The 19,171-nt window shown below is 38.7% G+C and overlaps 1 protein-coding gene across 2 annotated transcripts in view; it reads left to right on the top strand.

Annotated features, from left to right (window-relative positions):
- Positions 1-19,171, top strand: part of rk (G-protein coupled receptor rickets) — an 84,036-nt gene that overhangs the window by 49,234 nt on the left and 15,631 nt on the right. For both annotated transcript variants that reach the window (XR_016480638.1, XM_090173426.1), the window contains exons 4-8: positions 55-126; positions 7,555-7,701; positions 10,050-10,121; positions 10,473-10,547; positions 16,021-16,092. Coding sequence is in view for 1 of the 2 variants with exons in the window: in XM_090173426.1 (XP_090029552.1) it covers positions 55-126; positions 7,555-7,701; positions 10,050-10,121; positions 10,473-10,547; positions 16,021-16,092 (438 nt within the window). In the remaining variant the exon portion in view is untranslated. The remainder of the gene's footprint in view (positions 1-54; positions 127-7,554; positions 7,702-10,049; positions 10,122-10,472; positions 10,548-16,020; positions 16,093-19,171) is intronic.

Genomic DNA, 19,171 nt, shown 5'->3' with positions numbered 1-19,171 from the left:
TCTATATACGCCTGCCAAAATATGAAGAATTAATCTGTTTTTTTCCTCTGTCAGGAATTTGGGTGGAAACAATCTGAGCGAACTGCAGCCCGAGGTCTTTTCTGGTCTGGAGAAGCTGAAAACTTTGTAAGCTTTTCCGAAATTTCTTTTTTACGTTCATTTTGTCGAGATTTGAATGCTCTTATGATACGCGTCGAGCGCAGTTTCCTCCAGGGCCCCATCCGCCTGTCTCCTCTTTGGCCTATAATCTCAATCGTCCCACTTGTACGTCCTTTCCCCGTTGCCAGCTATTTGTCACCCGTTGCTACAGCCGCCGCCGTCTTCAACGCTTCGCTTGAAAGGTCTTTTATGTAGCACCTTTGAAGTCGAGCGCTGGATCGACTTTCAACTTTTCCCCGACTTTAGTTTAATTCTACGACGAATATTTTTAGAAGTTCTGCTCTAAAAGACTAAAGCGTTCGTTTGAGAGAGTTTTGAAACACTCTTTGTACCAGAATTAATACGGTGTCACAAAAGTTGAGATATTTTAAGCGCGTTTATATTATTTAAAATGAAACTATTCGACTGTGTTTAAATTGGACAATTATTTGGCTTTGTTAATTGCGGAAAGCGAGTACGTTATTCGATAAAGGTCGAAAATTATCGCTTTTATAGATCGATTTTTATTGATTTATTTTACAAAGTTGAAATTTGATTCGCCTATTTGAATTTCAAAGTGCACTTTTTTTTAACTAAAGGTTTTTAACGAGGTCGGGTGACTTCGATCAAACGTCACCCTTTTTTTTAATATTTGTGTTTTATTTTCGGTTTTGAGACAAGGGGGGGAGCTACTTTCACAGGGGTAACGCCACTAGAGAACGGTTTTTGAATACCAGAAGATTTACCAGATGGCGCCACAGTCTGAAATGTCAAAATGTTTAATTATCTAGAAACAGCAAATATTTCCTGATTTCAAGTTTTGTTTATAGCATTTACGCAAAATATTTCCTTAAGCATTAATTCCACTTACACAAAAAAATAACTTAGCGCCATCTAGGACAAATAAATTCTACATAAAAATCTAATCTTTAATGGCTTCGTTATATATTTTGGTTTCCCAGAAAGCAATTTGTGTATTATTAAAAGGTTGTTTTAGAATTATCCGGAAATACTGAAAAATGGGAAAATAATTAATAATAATAATAAAAAATATTAATTTATAATAGTTAAGTTTTATAAAAATTAGATTTAATAAAGATACTAGGGATTTCAGATTAAAAAGCTTTAAAATATCTGAATACCAAGAAACGAATGTAAAATTATCCAAATTCAAAGGTATATTAACCCGAAGCCATAGTGGTTTGCTAACAATCGTCACAAATGGAGCGCCACTTATTGATCTCGTTAACGCTTTTCTTGGGTCTCTTTATGACGTTCAAATCAAATATTCGTAGCCGTTAAAACAAAACCACGTAACTTGAGATACGTGGTTTTGTCAAAATTGACATATTTAGATTCTACACCCCAATTTACGTATATAACATTAAAAACATTAATAGGTTGCAATTCGATTTATTTTTTTTAAATCGAGAAAACATTTAAACGTATCTTTGATATACACAACTTATTTCGCGCAAAAGCACGTATCTTGCTTATTTTCAGCTCCTATCTCACTTTATGACGTGAAACCACGTATCTCTAAAAATTCCCCTTTAGCAAAATATTTTTAAAAACTAAAATATTTTTAAATTAAAATCCTCATTAATTCAATATTGAAACGAAATTATTTAACTATAAAATTAACTCACATGTAAAAACCTAACACGCTATTTCACAAGTCCCTGCAAAATTAAAAATCCATTTTTCTCAAAAAGGCCACCGAAAAGATACGTGGTTTTGTTTTAACGGCGACGTATTCCAATCTATGAATTTAAATTTTAACGCTAAAGGCCTATTCACACGAGTCAACATTTTTCATAAACATCGTCGTACACCGAATTGCTCAGTGTGAATGGAGAAAGCATTTGCACAACATGTTCTCCACACGAAACATTTCACGTTTTGACAAATGGTCGGATTTTTTATGACCAAGGCTTAGCCCCCCCTATTTAAATCGAATAATTTTCGTATTGCAAATATTAATATCTCGAAAAATATGCATATTTTGTAGCAGTAGGGCTATTTTTTTTTTAGAACTACGACCAATTTTTTTCGCTGGTAAAACCGCGAAATATCGAAAACGTTTTTATGTGTAGTGTGAACGAAATTGCTCTCTTTTACTGATAATGGGTCGAAAATCTCGATCAGCAACAAAGTTAGCAACAAGGTTCGGTAAAATGTCGATCAGCAACAAGGTGGGGTAGAATGTCGATCAGCAACAAAGTTAGCAACAAGGTTGGGTAAAATATCGATCAGCAACAAGGTTGGGTAAAATGTCGATCAGCAACAAGGTTGGGTAAAATGTCGATCAGCAACAAGGTTGGGTAAAATGTCGATCAGCAACAAGGTTGGGTAAAATGTCGATCAGCAACAAGGTTGGTTAAAATGTCGATCAGCAACAAGGTTGGTTAAAATGTCGATCAGCAACAAGGTTGGTTAAAATGTCGATCAGCAACAAGGTTGGTTAAAATGTCGATCAGCAACAAGGTTGGCTAAAATGTCGATCAGCAACAAGGTTGGCTAAAATGTCGATCAGCAACAAGGTGGGGTAAAATGTCGACCAGCAACAAGGTGGAGTAAAATGTCGATCAGCAACAAGGTGGGGTAAAATGTCGACCAGCAACAAGGTGGGGTAAAATGTCGATCAGCAACAAGGTGGGGTAAAATGTCGATCAGCAACAAGGTTGGGTAAAATGTCGATCAGCAACAAGGTTGGTTAAAATGTCGATCAGCAACAAGGTTGGTTAAAATGTCGATCAGCAACAAAGTTGGGTAAAATGTCGATCAGCAACAAAGTTGGGTAAAATGTCGATCAGCAACAAGGTTCGGTAAAATGTCGATCAGCAACAAGGTGGGGTAAAATGTCGATCAGCAACAAAGTTAGCAACAAGGTGGGGTAAAATGTCGATCAGCAACAAGGTTGGGTAAAATGTCGATCAGCAACAAGGTGGGGTAAAATGTCGATCAGCAACAAGGTTGGGTAAAATGTCGATCAGCAACAAGGTTGGGTAAAATGTCGATCAGCAACAAGGTTGGGTAAAATGTCGATCAGCAACAAGGTTGGGTAAAATGTCGATTAGCAACAAAGTTGGGTAAAATGTCGATCAGCAACAAGGTTGGGTAAAATGTCGATCAGCAACAAGGTTGGGTAAAATTTCGATCAGCAACAAGGTTGGGTAAAATGTCGATCAGCAACAAGGTGGGGTAAAATGTCGATCAGCAACAAGGTTGGGTAAAATGTCGATCAGCAACAAGGTTGGGTAAAATGTCGATCAGCAACAAGGTGGGGTAAAATGTCGATCAGCAACAAGGTGGGGTAAAATTTCGATCAGCAACAAGGTTGGGTAAAATGTCGATTAGCAACAAGGTTGGGTAAAATTTCGATCAGCAACAAGGTTGGCTAAAATGTCGATCAGCAACAAGGTTGGCTAAAATGTCGATCAGCAACAAGGTGGGGTAAAATGTCGATCAGCAACAAGGTGGGGTAAAATGTCGATCAGCAACAAGGTTGGGTAAAATGTCGATCAGCAACAAGGTTGGTTAAAATGTCGATCAGCAACAAAGTTAGCAACAAGGTGGGGTAAAATGTCGATCAGCAACAAGGTTGGGTAAAATGTCGATCAGCAACAAGGTTGGGTAAAATGTCGATCAGCAACAAGGTGGGGTAAAATGTCGATCAGCAACAAGGTTGGGTAAAATGTCGATCAGCAACAAGGTTGGGTAAAATGTCGATCAGCAACAAGGTTGGGTAAAATGTCGATCAGCAACAAGGTTGGGTAAAATGTCGATCAGCAACAAGGTTGGGTAAAATGTCGATTAGCAACAAAGTTGGGTAAAATGTCGATCAGCAACAAGGTTGGGTAAAATGTCGATCAGCAACAAGGTTGGGTAAAATGTCGATCAGCAACAAGGTTGGGTAAAATGTCGATCAGCAACAAGGTTGGGTAAAATGTCGATCAGCAACAAGGTTGGGTAAAATTTCGATCAGCAACAAGGTTGGGTAAAATGTCGATCAGCAACAAGGTGGGGTAAAATGTCGATCAGCAACAAGGTTGGGTAAAATGTCGATCAGCAACAAGGTTGGGTAAAATGTCGATCAGCAACAAGGTGGGGTAAAATGTCGATCAGCAACAAGGTGGGGTAAAATTTCGATCAGCAACAAGGTTGGGTAAAATGTCGATTAGCAACAAGGTTGGGTAAAATGTCGATTAGCAACAAGGTTGGGTAAAATGTCGATCAGCAACAAGGTTGGGTAAAATGTCGATCAGCAACAAGGTTGGGTAAAATGTCGATCAGCAACAAGGTTGGGTAAAATGTCGATCAGCAACAAGGTTGGCTAAAATGTCGATCAGCAACAAGGTTGGCTAAAATGTCGATCAGCAACAAGGTTGGGTAAAATGTCGATCAGCAACAAGGTGGGGTAAAATGTCGATTAGCAACAAGGTGGGGTAAAATGTCGATCAGCAACAAGGTGGGGTAAAATGTCGATCAGCAACAAAGTTGGGTGAAATGTCGATCAGCAACAAAGTTGGGTGAAATGTCGTCTCGTGTGAATAGGCTTTTAAAGTGTAGGTAGACATTTAAAGACGTTCGAAGTGGGTGAACAAGAACGATACTTCTGATACGACGCGCCCTCATCTTTCACAATTGACCCCATAAATCTATTTGATATAATGAAAGATATTCCAGTGAGACACGTCCTCTTAATTACCTTGATAACATGACGTGGCCTTTTTTGCAACCCGTTTCCCCCGTGCCGATCCCCTGTATGGCCCACCTCTCGCTTCCTCATCCCTCGCTGGTTGTCTTTCGAGGATCCTCCTTGGTCTTAATTAGCTTAATTTCTTCTGCAGGTCTCTTCACGATAACTCGTTTCCCCTGATCCCAACTGCTTCCTTCTACCATCTCACGCATCTCGAGTCTTTGTGAGTGTTCTCTCTATCTCTTCTTCATCTTGGGCTTCTTTTAACCCAGCTCCATCCTCCCCGTCTTTTACTAACCCCCTGACCTCTCTTTCCTACCCCCCCCCCACGAGGTTTGCAACTGCACCCCTCCCCCCTTCACCCTTCATCCCGTCGCGGAACGAATAATAATTATTGGGGTTTAGAGGTTAGCTGGCTTTGTTGGGAAAGAGTGGCTTGATTAGGAGTACCTTTGACAGCGCTGTCGGGTGGTGACGCGTTTTGCCCCGGGAGATGTCACTCTCAGCCGATGCCTCATTCCGACGGATTTCTGATTTCATGACCTGATTAATCTATTTATCTCCCCCCCCCTACCCCCCTTCGGTTACTATTTAATCGATTATTGGCTTAGTCGTATTTTTGTTTGGTTTCATATGATTTCGGTAGTGTTTTTTTATTCTATTATTGATTAAATCGATATTAATCGGTTAATATCGTTGGAATAACAACAGTTACTATTTTAAACGTAACTCGTATTTTGGTTAAAATATATTAAACAATTTTTAAAATTTATTTTTAAGGATAAGTTTCTTTTTAAAAGTAGTCTGAAATTAAAGGGGAACGGCCAAGCTTTTCCAAATATGGCCTTATTTCCGTATCAAAAAATTAACAAGACGTTCAATATACTAACACGTACCTTTTTTGTCTTGTAAAAATAGCTTTTGGCCCAAAAGGTTGAAACGAAAAATAACGCCAGGTGTTTGGGTTTGAATTTTCGCCGCCATCTTAGGGGCGCCCCTAACCCCGTATGAGCGATTTGCGAACTATCCTGGAACGCGCCGCGCGTGCAAAACAAATTTTTCGCGTCTTCAGCAGCGCGCGCTTTTTCGTTGTTTTTCTGTCTCACCGACTTCTCACCAGGTGTCGCGGTGGACGCGCGCTTTTCGATTTCCCGAAATTTCTTTATTTTATTAAAAAATTAACCGCTTAATATTTTTTGATGCGGTTTTCGCCATAAATTTTAGTTTTTAATGGACTATAGAGCTATCTAACTGGTTAAAGCTTGACCGTTCCCCTTTAAACTATTTTTTTAAGTTTGTTTTAAAAAGTGTTTTTTTAATTTTACGTATTTGGAAGAGATTTTAACCAACATTAGTTTTATGGGTTTATTTTATAGTTGTGTATTCTATAAATAAAAAATTTAACTTTAAAATAAGTTGAAATTCCGTTATTTAGTAAAAATTCGATTCTTGTCTTTCGTCGAATAATAATATAGAGTCCTTGAACCGTGTATAAAATTGTCGGTAGCAACGACCACTATAAACATCTCCCGCCACATAAAAACCACGAATAAATCTTATTCAATTTTTAGTAAGGCGCATTATTTATGCAATGGTTGGTCGCTCTTAGCTCTCGATAAATTTCAGAAGCTCTTGTAAATCAAGTGGTGGTTGATGGAAACGTAAAAAGGGCTTTTCCAGAAAGGAAAAAGATAGGTTTAAATAAAAGGGGAGAACACAGCCAATGTCAATAAATAAAATGTTTCCAAAGGACTGGTGCTTTTTCCGGTCTAAAAGCGATATTTTAAAAGATCTTTTCGAGTAGTTTTTCGAGTCGACAGGAAGTTCGAATTTTATTGTCGCATCTGGGATTGAGAACTTCCTTTTGAAGTTCCATAAATTTTATACGAGAGTCGTAAAACGTTTAATTCTAAGAGAATACTTATGAAATTAGAGTATTTTTCAAGACAAGCTGTTATTGGAAAGGGTGCGATTTCGGTGGCGCGTTAGACTATTTATCCGCTAGGGGAGAAACAGGATTGGCAAGAACCAACTAGACTTGTTTAAGCCAGGCCCTGATTTAAACCGTTTTATAATTCATGATTAAATCCACTTTTTTTTATTAAATAAATATTGAGAAATGAATTAGAAATATTGAAAAAACTAAAACTTAACCTTCACTTTTTGTCGTAAGTAATGAGAGCTAGATATAAGCAATTAGAGGATCTTAAAATTCATTTTGCGCGTGAAAATACGCCGCCATGTTAGGGTATAAAAGCGGGTAAATAATCTTGCTCTACCTCACAATGTAAAGGTACTGTCACGCGCAAAAAAGTAATTTTAAAATAAAGTAATTTGAGCATTTTCGAAGTAATGAGGGCTAGATATAAGCAATTTGAGCATTTTTTTATTGATGGTTTTAACCGGCTTAAACCACCGGGTACAAGCGGTTTTAACCATACTGGATTTTTAAATTAAAAAAGGCGGTTTTTTGCAATGATCCCGCTTGTTAGAGAATGGATGGTTCGTTTAGACATTGTTTGGTCTATTTAGGTTCGATCGAACACCTATAAACGGGGTTGGGAGGGAGATCAATGTCCTAGTTAGAAGGCGCTTGTTGGATGTCGTACTTTCTTCCTCTTCCGTTCGTTTATCGGATTTTTGGTTCGCCGTCTTTTGTCGAATTTGCCATCAATAATCTAATCGAAGTCTTTCTCTTACTCGGCTCGCTTTAGACGTTTGAGCGGCAACCAGATTGGCAACGTCACTCCGGAAGCCGTGGCGCCCCTCGCCCGCACCCTCGCCAGACTCTATCTCGACGACAACAAGCTGACCCAAGTACCCGTTGCGGCCCTGCAAACGCTGCACCAGCTTGATGTCCTGTAAGTTGACACATTTCCTGTCATTTGGGCTTCCGAAAATTCTTTCGCAACAGATTTCAAACTTTTCGCCAAACGTTTTAGTTTTTAACTTAAATTGATCTTACCCTTTTAGTTTTTGATTACAATTGGTTTTCTCTTTTTAAATTCTTTAACAAAATATATCTTCCCTTTCAGTTATTGACTACAATTTTAATTTTTTTAACAAATACTTTGACAAAACATGTTTTGACAAAACATACATCTGTCCCCTTTTAATTTTTTGACAAAACATACATCTGTCCCCTTTTAATTTTTTGACAAAACATACATCTGTCCCCTTTTAATTTTTTGAAAAACATGCATCTGTCCCCCTTTTAATTTTTTTGACAAAACATACATCTGTCCCCTTTTAATTTTTTGACAAAACATAAATCTGTCCCCTTTTAATTTTTAGACAAAACATAAATCTGTCCCCTTTTAATTTTTTGACAAAACATACATCTGTCTCCTTTTAATTTTTTGACAAAACATACATCTGTACCCTTATAATTTTTTGACAAAACATACATTGCCCCCTTTTAATTTTTTGGCAAATCATAAATCTGCCCCTTTTCAGTGTTTGTCAAATCATATATCGGCCCCTTTTCAGTGTTTGTCAAATCATATATCTGCCCCTTTTCAGTGTTTGTCAAATCATATATCTGCCCCTTTTCAGTGTTTGTCAAATCATATATCTGCCCCTTTTCAGTGTTTGTCAAATCATATATCTGCCCCTTTTCAGTGTTTGTCAAATCATATATCTGCCCCTTTTCAGTGTTTGTCAAATCATATATCTGCCCCTTTTCAGTGTTTGTCAAATCAAAGAATGGAAGGTGTAGCTCCGTCTAGTGGAACTTTTGGGCCTCTCGTTTTTAAAGAGAGACCGGGTTGCGGTAGCCGTTTCCGGTTACTCTGATTTGCTTTGCCGGAAGTTTCTAGCTCGGCCAATAATATCAATCCTTCCATTCCTGGGGCTTTAAATTCTTTGGTCAAATCATATATCTGCCCATTTTAATTTTTTGTCAAAACATATATTTGCCCCTTTTCAGTTTTTGACCAAACATATTTGCCCCTTTTCAGTGTTTGTCAAATCATATATCTGCCCATTTTCAGTGTTTGTCCAATCATATATCTGCCCATTTTAATTTTTTGACCAAACATAATTTTGCACCCTTTTCAGTTTTTGACCAAACATTCTGCCCCTTTTCAGTTTTTGATAAAACACGGCGCTACTCCTTCCGCGTTGAGTTTGGAAGTTCTATCCCCCAGGGATTCGAGGGGTTTTCCTCGAGTTCTTCGATTTCCCCTTCCGAAGAGCTTTCCACCACCCTCTTACACGTTGTAACCGGTCACCTTAATGGCATTACAAGTCATTAGATGACTTGGGGTCTTAGGCGGTGTCTGGGGGTGGCCTCGGGTATTATCCAAGCCGATTATATTAGAAAAATTATAATAATTTATCTTATCCGATAGTAGATGGCGCGTCATTCTACGTGCTTGCTCAGACAATTATTATTAAAGCGATATATTCGAATAATATCCATTTATTTGCGTTATGATCACTTCTGATGAGCCGTTTACTTTTAAAATTCATCTTAATTTTGATTGACTGCCGTACGTTTAGGTAGCTCTATCGTAATGTGCTATTTCTAACAAAATTGCAACAGATGGACGTTGCGATGAACACGACGAAGCGCGCGAACGAACCGGCCATCGAATAGTGTCAGGCTCGTGAACTTCTGATAATAATAATTACGAGAGATACCGTAACGGTCAAGCATTAGTAAGTAGATCACGGCGTGCTCAGCCGAAACCTAACCACACCTAGAACATTAGCCGACTACTTTATCGCCGCCAACGATTGCAGACGGCGACTCGAAATATCAAAGCTACGCTCAATCTAACCCTATCGGTCGGACGGCGCCCCGTATAGCGCTGGACATTGGAACTTAACGTCTATCCAGGGGATTGATAGACGAAACTACCTAGAGTTAACTCTACAATATCAAACTTCGGAAAGTCAAATATTAGCCGAATAGTACAATGGCGAGCTATTGTAGGGGGCGCCTCGGCTGTATTTCCCCAGGGGGCGTTCCGTTCGCTAATTTCGTACTCCTTTTCCGAACTCCGCTATATAATTCTAATCATTCGGAGGCTCAAAGGGGTGGGAGAGACGCGCAATCGGTAATTACCGCCACCTAGTGATGGATCCGCCAGTCAGTTGATGGACAAAAGGTCAAATTGAGCGCGAGGAATTTACCCCTTTCGCCGCCTTTGGCTCGATTAGTCGCTAAGCCTTTGTCTTTATTTTTTTTTCTTTCTCACTGTAGGAACTTGGCGACCAATCTCCTGCGTTCGCTTCCTGCAGGGGCGTTCCGGAACTTGACCAAGCTCGTTATTTTGTAAGTTATCGAAAGTCGTTACTATATTATGACGTTAGGCGTCGCTGTTCGCCTAGGCCTCCGCTCGCTCCCCCTTAAGTACTTTTGGATTACGGCCCCTCTCGAAATAATATAGCAGTTCGTACCCCCCCCCCCCTCCTTCCCGCGTTCGTTCTCGCACTATACTTAGCGTTTGTTTGGTTTATCCTCGCCTGGCTGTTCTTTACGAAGCCTTAAAGAGCACTCTAGATTTATTTTTGTTATTTTTTTTATCGCCTCCAGGGGTCTCGCCGGTCGAGACGTTGTTTAGTTAATTAGTTTTATCGCGGATAACGAGATTCTAATTATTATTTACTTCGTGGTCTGGCGCAGATTTCTTAAGGGCAACAGAATCGACACCGTCGACGATCACGCTTTCGAAGGACTCGGAGAATCGCTCAAAATATTGTAAGTCTTACTGTTTTTTTTATTTTTTTGACGGTGCGCGGCGACATCTGTCGGTAGACAGTCCTACTAATATCGTAAAAGGTGGTTAAACAGAATCGACTAAACGTAGCAATGGTTCCCAATGATCATTGGCTGCGGATTACGTCATCTTGTTTCTTTGAAAATCACGAATTGATGGTTAGGCCTAATGTTTTTGTGCTGTGTTTATTGATTTAGGTTATGTTAAATTAGGTTACTAACAAGGAGACGACCCGAGGTGATAATCACCGATTTTGTTCAAACTCGGGTATAGTGTACACCTCCATGTACCTTAAAAAACCTGCAAGGGGAAAGTTGCGACGGGCTTTCGTTTTGCCATGGCAACCGAAGACGTTTTTGACCACATGACTTGGGATTTTTCCATTGAAAATAACATGGGAATCTGAGGGATTTTAAGGGTCACCCCTGTGAAACCTTTTAAAAAATGAAAAATTCCGAAAATTTCAAAACCGTTAAAAATACATTTAAATTGATTTTAAAGATTTAATTTAATCAAGTTTAAATGCAATTTGGTCAATTGGGGGACCTTTAAAATACTTTAGATTCCCATGTTATTTTCGATGGAAATAATTCCAAATCGTATGTTGTCAAAAACGTTTTCAGTTGCCATGGCAAAACGAAAGCCCGTCGCAACTTTTCCCTTGCAGGTTTTTCAAGTTACATGGAGGTGTACATTATACCCGACTTTGAACAAAATCGGTGATTATATTGAAAAATTTATTTGGAGAGATAGACGATTTTTGGCCAGTAAAATTGGGAATCGCTGTTACGTACATGTTAAGGTAAATTTAGGCCTTTTAGCCTATTGTATTGTAATTTATAAAGGCCCTTGCACGACTTATTTTTAACGCCGTGACGACTTGTTGCTTTACTTCGGATTCACGAAAGATGGCTCTCCGATCAATGCCTCATAAGGTGTTTTTTAAAACGTTAGGCTTCACTTTTCCCACCAACTAAAAACAACAATTTACATTAAAACCATTTTAATTAATGGAATATTCTTGGATTTAAACTTATTTAAAGAACCTAAAGAAAGTAAATTTCAGCCTAAATTTGTTATAATAAAACAGTTAGCACTTTGCACAGCCATATTTAATGGCGGATCTTGACTCTTGAAAGTTGAAACTGTTGCCTAGGCAACGGGGTTCAGATACGAGATAACATAGTGGTCAGAATTATCGAACTAAAATGCCATAAATTAATTCAACAAAATTTCCCGTGAATGGACCTTTATAATAACGTAGGCCACGATTTTAGATTAGGGTCTTCAGCGTGAAAAATTACTGACGAACAAATGTTGTTACGTTCGTTAGACCCGATTTTGCTTTTGTCCGGTTTGAAAGTAATTATAATTGAAGCTCTTTTGCGGGTAACAATGCGTCATTAGGAAGGTTTTCTTAAGTATTTTAAAATGATATAATTAACTCATTAAAATGCTGAGGAAACAAGTCGAGAGAGAAAAATCGAAAAATGAACAATCCCCCGGTGGAGGGCAATTTGCGAAGCAAGGATTGCTTTGTAAGTCACTCCTTTACTGGCGTTGATCTATTGGTGTGCCCCCCCCCCCGACCCTCTGCGTCTTATACGAGGTCACGCTTGTAAAGCGCTTTATATTATACGCGAAATTTGATATCGGAAGTATAGTTTGTTTCAAATCTTTCTAGTCGGTGAGGACCTATAGACGGACTTTAAAACTTCGGAGGCTCCTCGCCAAACTAGATATTGATAAAATATTGGTGGATATTAAAATTCAGTTTGCGCGTTATAATCATAGATATATGAAATAGCATAGATACCTTACACTGGACAAGGGCCCGTGGGAAAAACACGGATGAGACAGCTAGCAGAAGACCCATACTTTCTGGATGCGCTACGCGGCTACGTAATAGTGCCATCTATCGGTGACCAAAATTAGTATTTGGAAAATATTTTCTGGATGCGCTACTTAATAGTGCCATCTATCGGTGACCAAAATTAGTATTTGAAAGATATTTTATTGATGCGCTACGTAATAGTGCCATCTATCGGTGACCAAAATTAGTGTTTGGAAAATATTTTCTGGATGCGCTACTTAATAGTGCCATCTATCGGTGACCAAAATTAGTGTTTGGAAAATATTTTCTTGATGCGCTCCGTAATAGTGCCATCTATCGGTGACCAAAATTAAATTTAAATACTGTTTAAGTTACCTTTTTACGCTGGTACCTCGATTTGTTTAAAAAGCCATTTTCTACTTAATGTTCGCGTTTCCCTGCTGCTTCGTTTTGCGCTTGTTGCAGCCTACTTCCAGGGGCTAGTAGGCCCCACTTTGAAGCTCTCTGGCGCTCTTTCAACTCGTAACCTTTTGAAACACCCTGGGTAAATAAGCCCGATATACCTCATAATGTAAAAGCATTGTCGCGTGCAAAAACGAAATTTTGAAATCTGTCAATTGCTTATTTTAGTATTTTTCCGAGCGTTAAAAATATGCAGAAAAATGACATTTTTCCCATGGAGGAAAAGGTAAGGAGTCGTACTTTAAAGCAATTCTGACGCCTCATCCGCCGGCCATAGGGATAATGGGGGTCGACTAAAAAGGGGTCAGCATCGGGTCTCTCTTCGCAGTGAAGCAGCGTGATCACGTTAAAGCCTCAGAATCTGACGCTCGCACTCTTTTATTGACGTCATAACGTTGCTTAACGTGCAAAAAAGATCTGGTGTCTACCCCCTTTTATTGTGCAGTTCCCATTCTCCTGTTAAAATGTGATTCGTCGAAACGGCTTTACAATACGACTCCGTAGTCTATCAGAAACTTTATTACTAAATTTCAACTTATTCGCCAGCGAAATTTACCACTAACAACTCTTTAGTGGGAAAAACATTGAGGACTGAGGGCTGCTACATTTTTCAATCAAATGCAAAAAAATCTATATCGGGCTTGCATTCCAACGTCACAAATCATACCGCTTCCTGGGCACTATCCAGTTTGTCTCTAACGCTTACGTCCCCTGACGCGACTGAAGCTTACACCGGTGACATATCCCCCCCCCCCCTCTTGGGCCGAGGAATATTTTACCATGATGGCCACGGATCGCTTGAAAATAGTCACTCTCCCTCGGTATAAATACAAAATTTTATGAAATGGAACTTTTGAAACGTACTGTAGTTTATCAAGACTATGTCTTGAAATAAAGCTCTTACTTATAATTTTTCTTGTTTTATTACAATAACCTCTGTGTTATCGGGTGGCGCCACCGTCGCCAGCCGAAATTATAAACCAAGCTTATACACGCTTTTACTTTCGCGAAATTGAATTAAACTCATTATCATAATGAATTGCGAATGCAAATCAGATAGAATAGTTTTCGAGTAACCATAATCGCGTAGTTTTATTTTTAATCTTTTCTATGATTAAATCTTATATTTAATTGCGTATGTAACGTAATAACTCATAAGTGTGTCGTAAAAGTTATTTTCCGTAATTAAACACTATTAACGGGATCTGTCACTTCCAACTCCGTGACGAAAAACGCGTCTTCAACGTTATAGAAGAGAATCTGAAGTTAGTGAATCGTAATTTAAACAATCTTTAATTTAGCTCGGTACTTAGCGATCCCGAAATATTGTTTCCATGGTAACCTTTTCAATAACGCTAGAAATTCAAGGATTTTTCATATATATAGTACCATAAGTAACGTAATAACAATAAGTACGTAGAGGTTCGGTTCCGTTTATGCTTGAAAACCGGGTGCCTCGTCGAATTTACCCATATGTCCCGGACTATTCGTAGTAAAACGTCATCGATACGTCACCCGTGACGCAGCAGAAACATCAAAACAATAAGGCCAATGTTACTTTATAGAAAGGCCTATTTCCTGACGGAATCGTTTTTCGACCCTGACATTCTCACCAAGCTCCGTGTTATCGTCCTTGGTGGTAGTAGTATATTTTTCCTGCCGAATATATACACACTAGATGGCTCTGCGCTAAGAACTAAACCTAGATTGCGCAATAGCTCTGAAAACCAGTTTGCTGATATTTTGTCCTAATTGACGTACTTATTGATATTATGTTACTTATGATTTGTTCCGTGTGAAACAAGGTCTCATTCGTTGTTATTCTACGGATATATTATACAGAGGCACACTTCTCAGTGATTATGTGGCATCTTCCCATTACGCCGAATCCCATTCGACCCGAATTCCCATTAGACCGAATTCCGCCAATGTTTTTGATGAAATTAGCCCAAAGGCGGGTTTTGTATTTTTCTAATCGACCGTTATTCACAATAAAAATAGTTTTTCCTTCTACTCCTTTTAATTTTTTATGGAAGCGTTTTAATATATTTTTAAGTCTGTTAGGTTAGGTGATGTTAGGTTAGGTTAGGTAACACTGCATGCTGTTCTGACAGATGCTGAAACGGATAAAACCGAATCCTAAACCCGGAGAAGTGCGGCTTTTTCGGTCGAATGGGACAATCCCCTTAGACCGAATCCTAAACCCGGAGAAGTGCGGCTTTTTCGGTCGAATGGGACAATCCCATTAGACCGAATCCTAAATCCGCCAAAGTGCGGCTTTTTCGGTCGAATGGGACAATCACCTTAGACCGAATCCTAAATCCGCCAAAGTGCGCCTTTTTCGGTCGAATGGGACAATCCCCTTAGACCGAATCCTAAATCCGCCAAAGTGCGGCTTTTTCGGTCGAATGGGACAATCCCATTAGACCGAATCTTAAATCCGCCAAAGTGCGGGTTTTTCGGTCGAATGGGATTCGGCGCAATGGAACAGATTCGATTGCTGAGATCGAATTTACGCGAATTTTGTATTAACCGCTGACCAATAACGTGATAGTTTATAGCCCTCGGGGTGATTTTCACCTCTTCACCTTCATCATCTCTATCTAAGGTCATCCAACTTTAAACTGACGCGTATATTACGGGGAGGGAAATTATTTAGAGTACCCTAAAATTCTCCGCGTAACTGGGTACGTAACCAATCATCCCAGTCGTCCTTTTAAGGACGTTTAAGAGGCGAGATAGTTATAAGGACGGACCATAAAACCCCGTCCTCATTATCGGTGTTAAGGCCCATTTGCCCTAGTACCTCTGCCCATCAACCGAATGAAATTAGGCGGGAAAATAGTTAAAAGTTGTCCGACTTCCCCGAGAGATGACGCTCGCTAGACGCCGTCACTCAATGAGAGAACGTAAAGTCGCGGCATCTGACGGATCGAAAGGGAGATACGCCTAGTGTTTAGTCCGGATAATTAAAATGCGCGGACCTCCGCCGTCGCTCTGATTCGGAGAAACCCAAATGGTCGAGTTCTAATCTTGTTAGGCCTTGTTAAATATGAAGTAGTTGCTGGCGTGAAGGGGAGGGGGCGCTGCGGTCGGTAATGACGATCCGTCGCTGTCTCGTTTCTAACGCGTCCTTGTTCCGGGATTTCCATTTGCAGGGAGATGAATAACAACAAGCTGAAAGTCATTCCCTCCAAGGCTCTCAGATCCCTCTCTTCGTTGCGAGAACTGTAAGTGGATTTTATTCTTGTTGTTCATTCTTTTTTCTTCTTCAACCGTGTCAAAGTGGCGTTCGTTTTACTTCGTGTTCTACTTTTTTAAAAGTCGACAATTTTTTTCCTTGGCGCGGCTTCGTTAAGCGATGAGGATGTCACTTTAAATTTAATTTTGTGGTTCATTCTATTGTTTGCGGCATCGCTTTGAAATTGGACTGTTTTTACTCTCTTTATCTAGGACAAATGTTTTCCTTTTAAACTCGGAATCACTGCGTTAACAATCTATTTAAACACCGACCAGCTGCATTGGCAATCCCTTTAAACACCGTTTAACTACATTAAGTATCCCTTTAAAAATTGATCAACTGCTTTGACAATCCCTTTAAAACCCGATTAACTGCATTGGCAATCCCTTTAAAAACAGATTAACTGCATTGACAATCCCTTTAAAAACAGATTAACTGCATTAACAATCCCTATAAACACCGAACAATGGTATTAACAATTCCTTTAAACCCTGATTAGCTGCATTAACAATCCCCTGAAACATCGATCAACCGCATTAACAATCCCTTTAAACAGCTATTAACTACATTAAGTATCCCTTTAAAAATTGATCAACGGCATTAACAATCCCTTTAAACAGCTATTAACTACATTAAGTATCCCTTTAAAAATTGATCAACAGCATTAACAATCCCTTTAAACGCTGATCAACTGCATTAACAATCCCTTTAAACGCTGATGAACTGCATTAACAATCCCTTTAAACGCTAATCAACTGCATTAACAATCCCTTTAAACGCTGATCAACTGCTTTGAAAATCTCTTTAAACGCTGATCAACTGCTTTGAAAATCTCTTTAAACGCTGATCAACTGCTTTGAAAATCTCTTTAAACGCTGATCAACTGCTTTGAAAATACCTTTAAACGCTGATCAACTGCTTTGAAAATCTCTTTAAACGCTGATCAACTGCATTAACAATCCCTTTAAACGCTGATCAACTGCATTAACAATCCCTTTAAACGCTGATCAACTGCATTAACAATCCCTTTAAACGCTGATCAACTGCTTTGAAAATCCCTTTAAACGCTGATCAACTGCTTCGAAAATCTCTTTAAACGCTGATCAACTGCTTTGAAAATCTCTTTAAACGCTGATCAACTGCTTTGAAAATCTCTTTAAACGCTGATCAACTGCTTTGAAAATCTCTTTAAACGCTGATCAACTGCTTTGAAAATACCTTTAAACGCTGATCAACTGCTTTGAAAATCTCTTTAAACGCTGATCAACTGCATTAACAATCCCTTTAAACGCTGATCAACTGCATTAACAATCCCTTTAAACGCTGATCAACTGCATTAACAATCCCTTTAAACGCTGATCAACTGCTTTGAAAATCCCTTTAAACGCTGATCAACTGCTTCGAAAATCTCTTTAAACGCTGATCAACTGCTTTGAAAATCTCTTTAAACGCTGATCAACTGCTTTGAAAATCTCTTTAAACGCTGATCAACTGCTTTGAAAATCTCTTTAAACGCTGATCAACTGCTTTGAAAATCTCTTTAAACGCTGATCAACTGCTTTGAAAATACCTTTAAACGCTGATCAACTGCTTCGAAAATCTCTTTAAACGCTGATCAACTGCTTTGAAAATCTCTTTAAACGCTGATCAACTGCTTTGAAAATCTCTTTAAACGCTGATCAACTGCTTTGAAAATCTCTTTAAACGCTGATCAACTGCTTTGAAAATCTCTTTAAACGCTGATCAACTGCTTTGAAAATACCTTTAAACGCTGATCAACTGCTTTGAAAATCTCTTTAAACGCTGATCAACTGCATTAACAATCCCTTTAAACGCTGATCAACTGCATTAACAATCCCTTTAAACGCTGATCAACTGCATTAACAATCCCTTTAAACGCTGATCAACTGCTTTGAAAATCTCTTTAAACGCTGATCAACTGCTTTGAAAATCCCTTTAAACGCTGATCAACTGCATTAACAATCCCTTTAAACGCTGATCAACTGCATTAACAATCCCTTTAAACGCTGATCAACTGCATTAACAATCCCTTTAAACGCTGATCAACTGCTTTAACACTCTCTTTAAAAAGCGATCAACTGCTTTAACAATCCCTTTAAAAAGCGATCAACTCTTTACACATTGATCAATCATCTTAACTATCCCTTTTCAATCAACAATTCCTGCTACGTCTTTAAATTTAAGTGCCCCATTAAGATCTATTCATTGTTTCTGGTTGAAAGTTCGACGAATTATAAACCTTTAATAACTTTAATATTATTGGTTTATTGTATTGCATATATTACAGTAAGTCTGTTTTATTTCAAATTTAATGCTACGTCAGAAACGGTATACATTTCAGCGGCGCCGATCGGGAAAATTTTTTAATTCAAATATGTATATACTTAAAACTTAACAAGAAAATATTCAGCTCGAAATCTTTAATACTATATTTCTTAAAAAAATCAGCTGACTATTATTATATCAAAATAACTTCTTTACAAAGACTGAATTTGGACCGTGATATTAGAAATCTTTTCCTGATCGCTATATATCCTCAATTTGATTTCTGTGGTAGCTCTAGTCGCCACTGATACATTTAAGAACTTGAACCTTAAAATTTAAAATGTTGGATTTGAAGTATAATTTCATAAATTATACAAAATATTGAATTCTAAACATTCGAGACAAACAAACTATTGATTCGAGTCAATACTCTCACCCCACTGCGGTGTACAAATTGGTATTCAAGTCGGGTAGGGCTGCGGGGCTTCAAAACAAAGTTAGTTTAGATTGAAAAGATCCTAACTGGAGTAGTATAAGTTCCCCCTGAGGGGAACCAGATAAATCCAAGAATTTCGATTGCGTTAACGGAAAAACAAACTGAAAAAAAATTACAACGAGAAAATGTTGTTCGAATTGAACTCTTTCAATTTGGAAGATCTTGAGTGCACGCGCGGGTTCTTGGAAAATCAAATGGCCTATTCTCCGCGCTCGAATGGAATTTTCCCTTTCGTGTTTTTGAAGCGCTCACGGCCGACTTTGATCGCTTCTGAGGATCGGAATTG

The sequence above is a fragment of the Leiobunum rupestre genome, chromosome 4 (genome assembly GCF_980474605.1).
Source record: "Leiobunum rupestre chromosome 4, qqLeiRupe1.1.hap1, whole genome shotgun sequence".
In the NCBI taxonomy this organism is placed as follows: domain Eukaryota; kingdom Metazoa; phylum Arthropoda; class Arachnida; order Opiliones; family Sclerosomatidae; genus Leiobunum; species Leiobunum rupestre.
The sequence above is the reverse complement of the archived record's forward strand: the minus strand, read 5'-3'. Positions and strand labels throughout refer to the sequence as shown.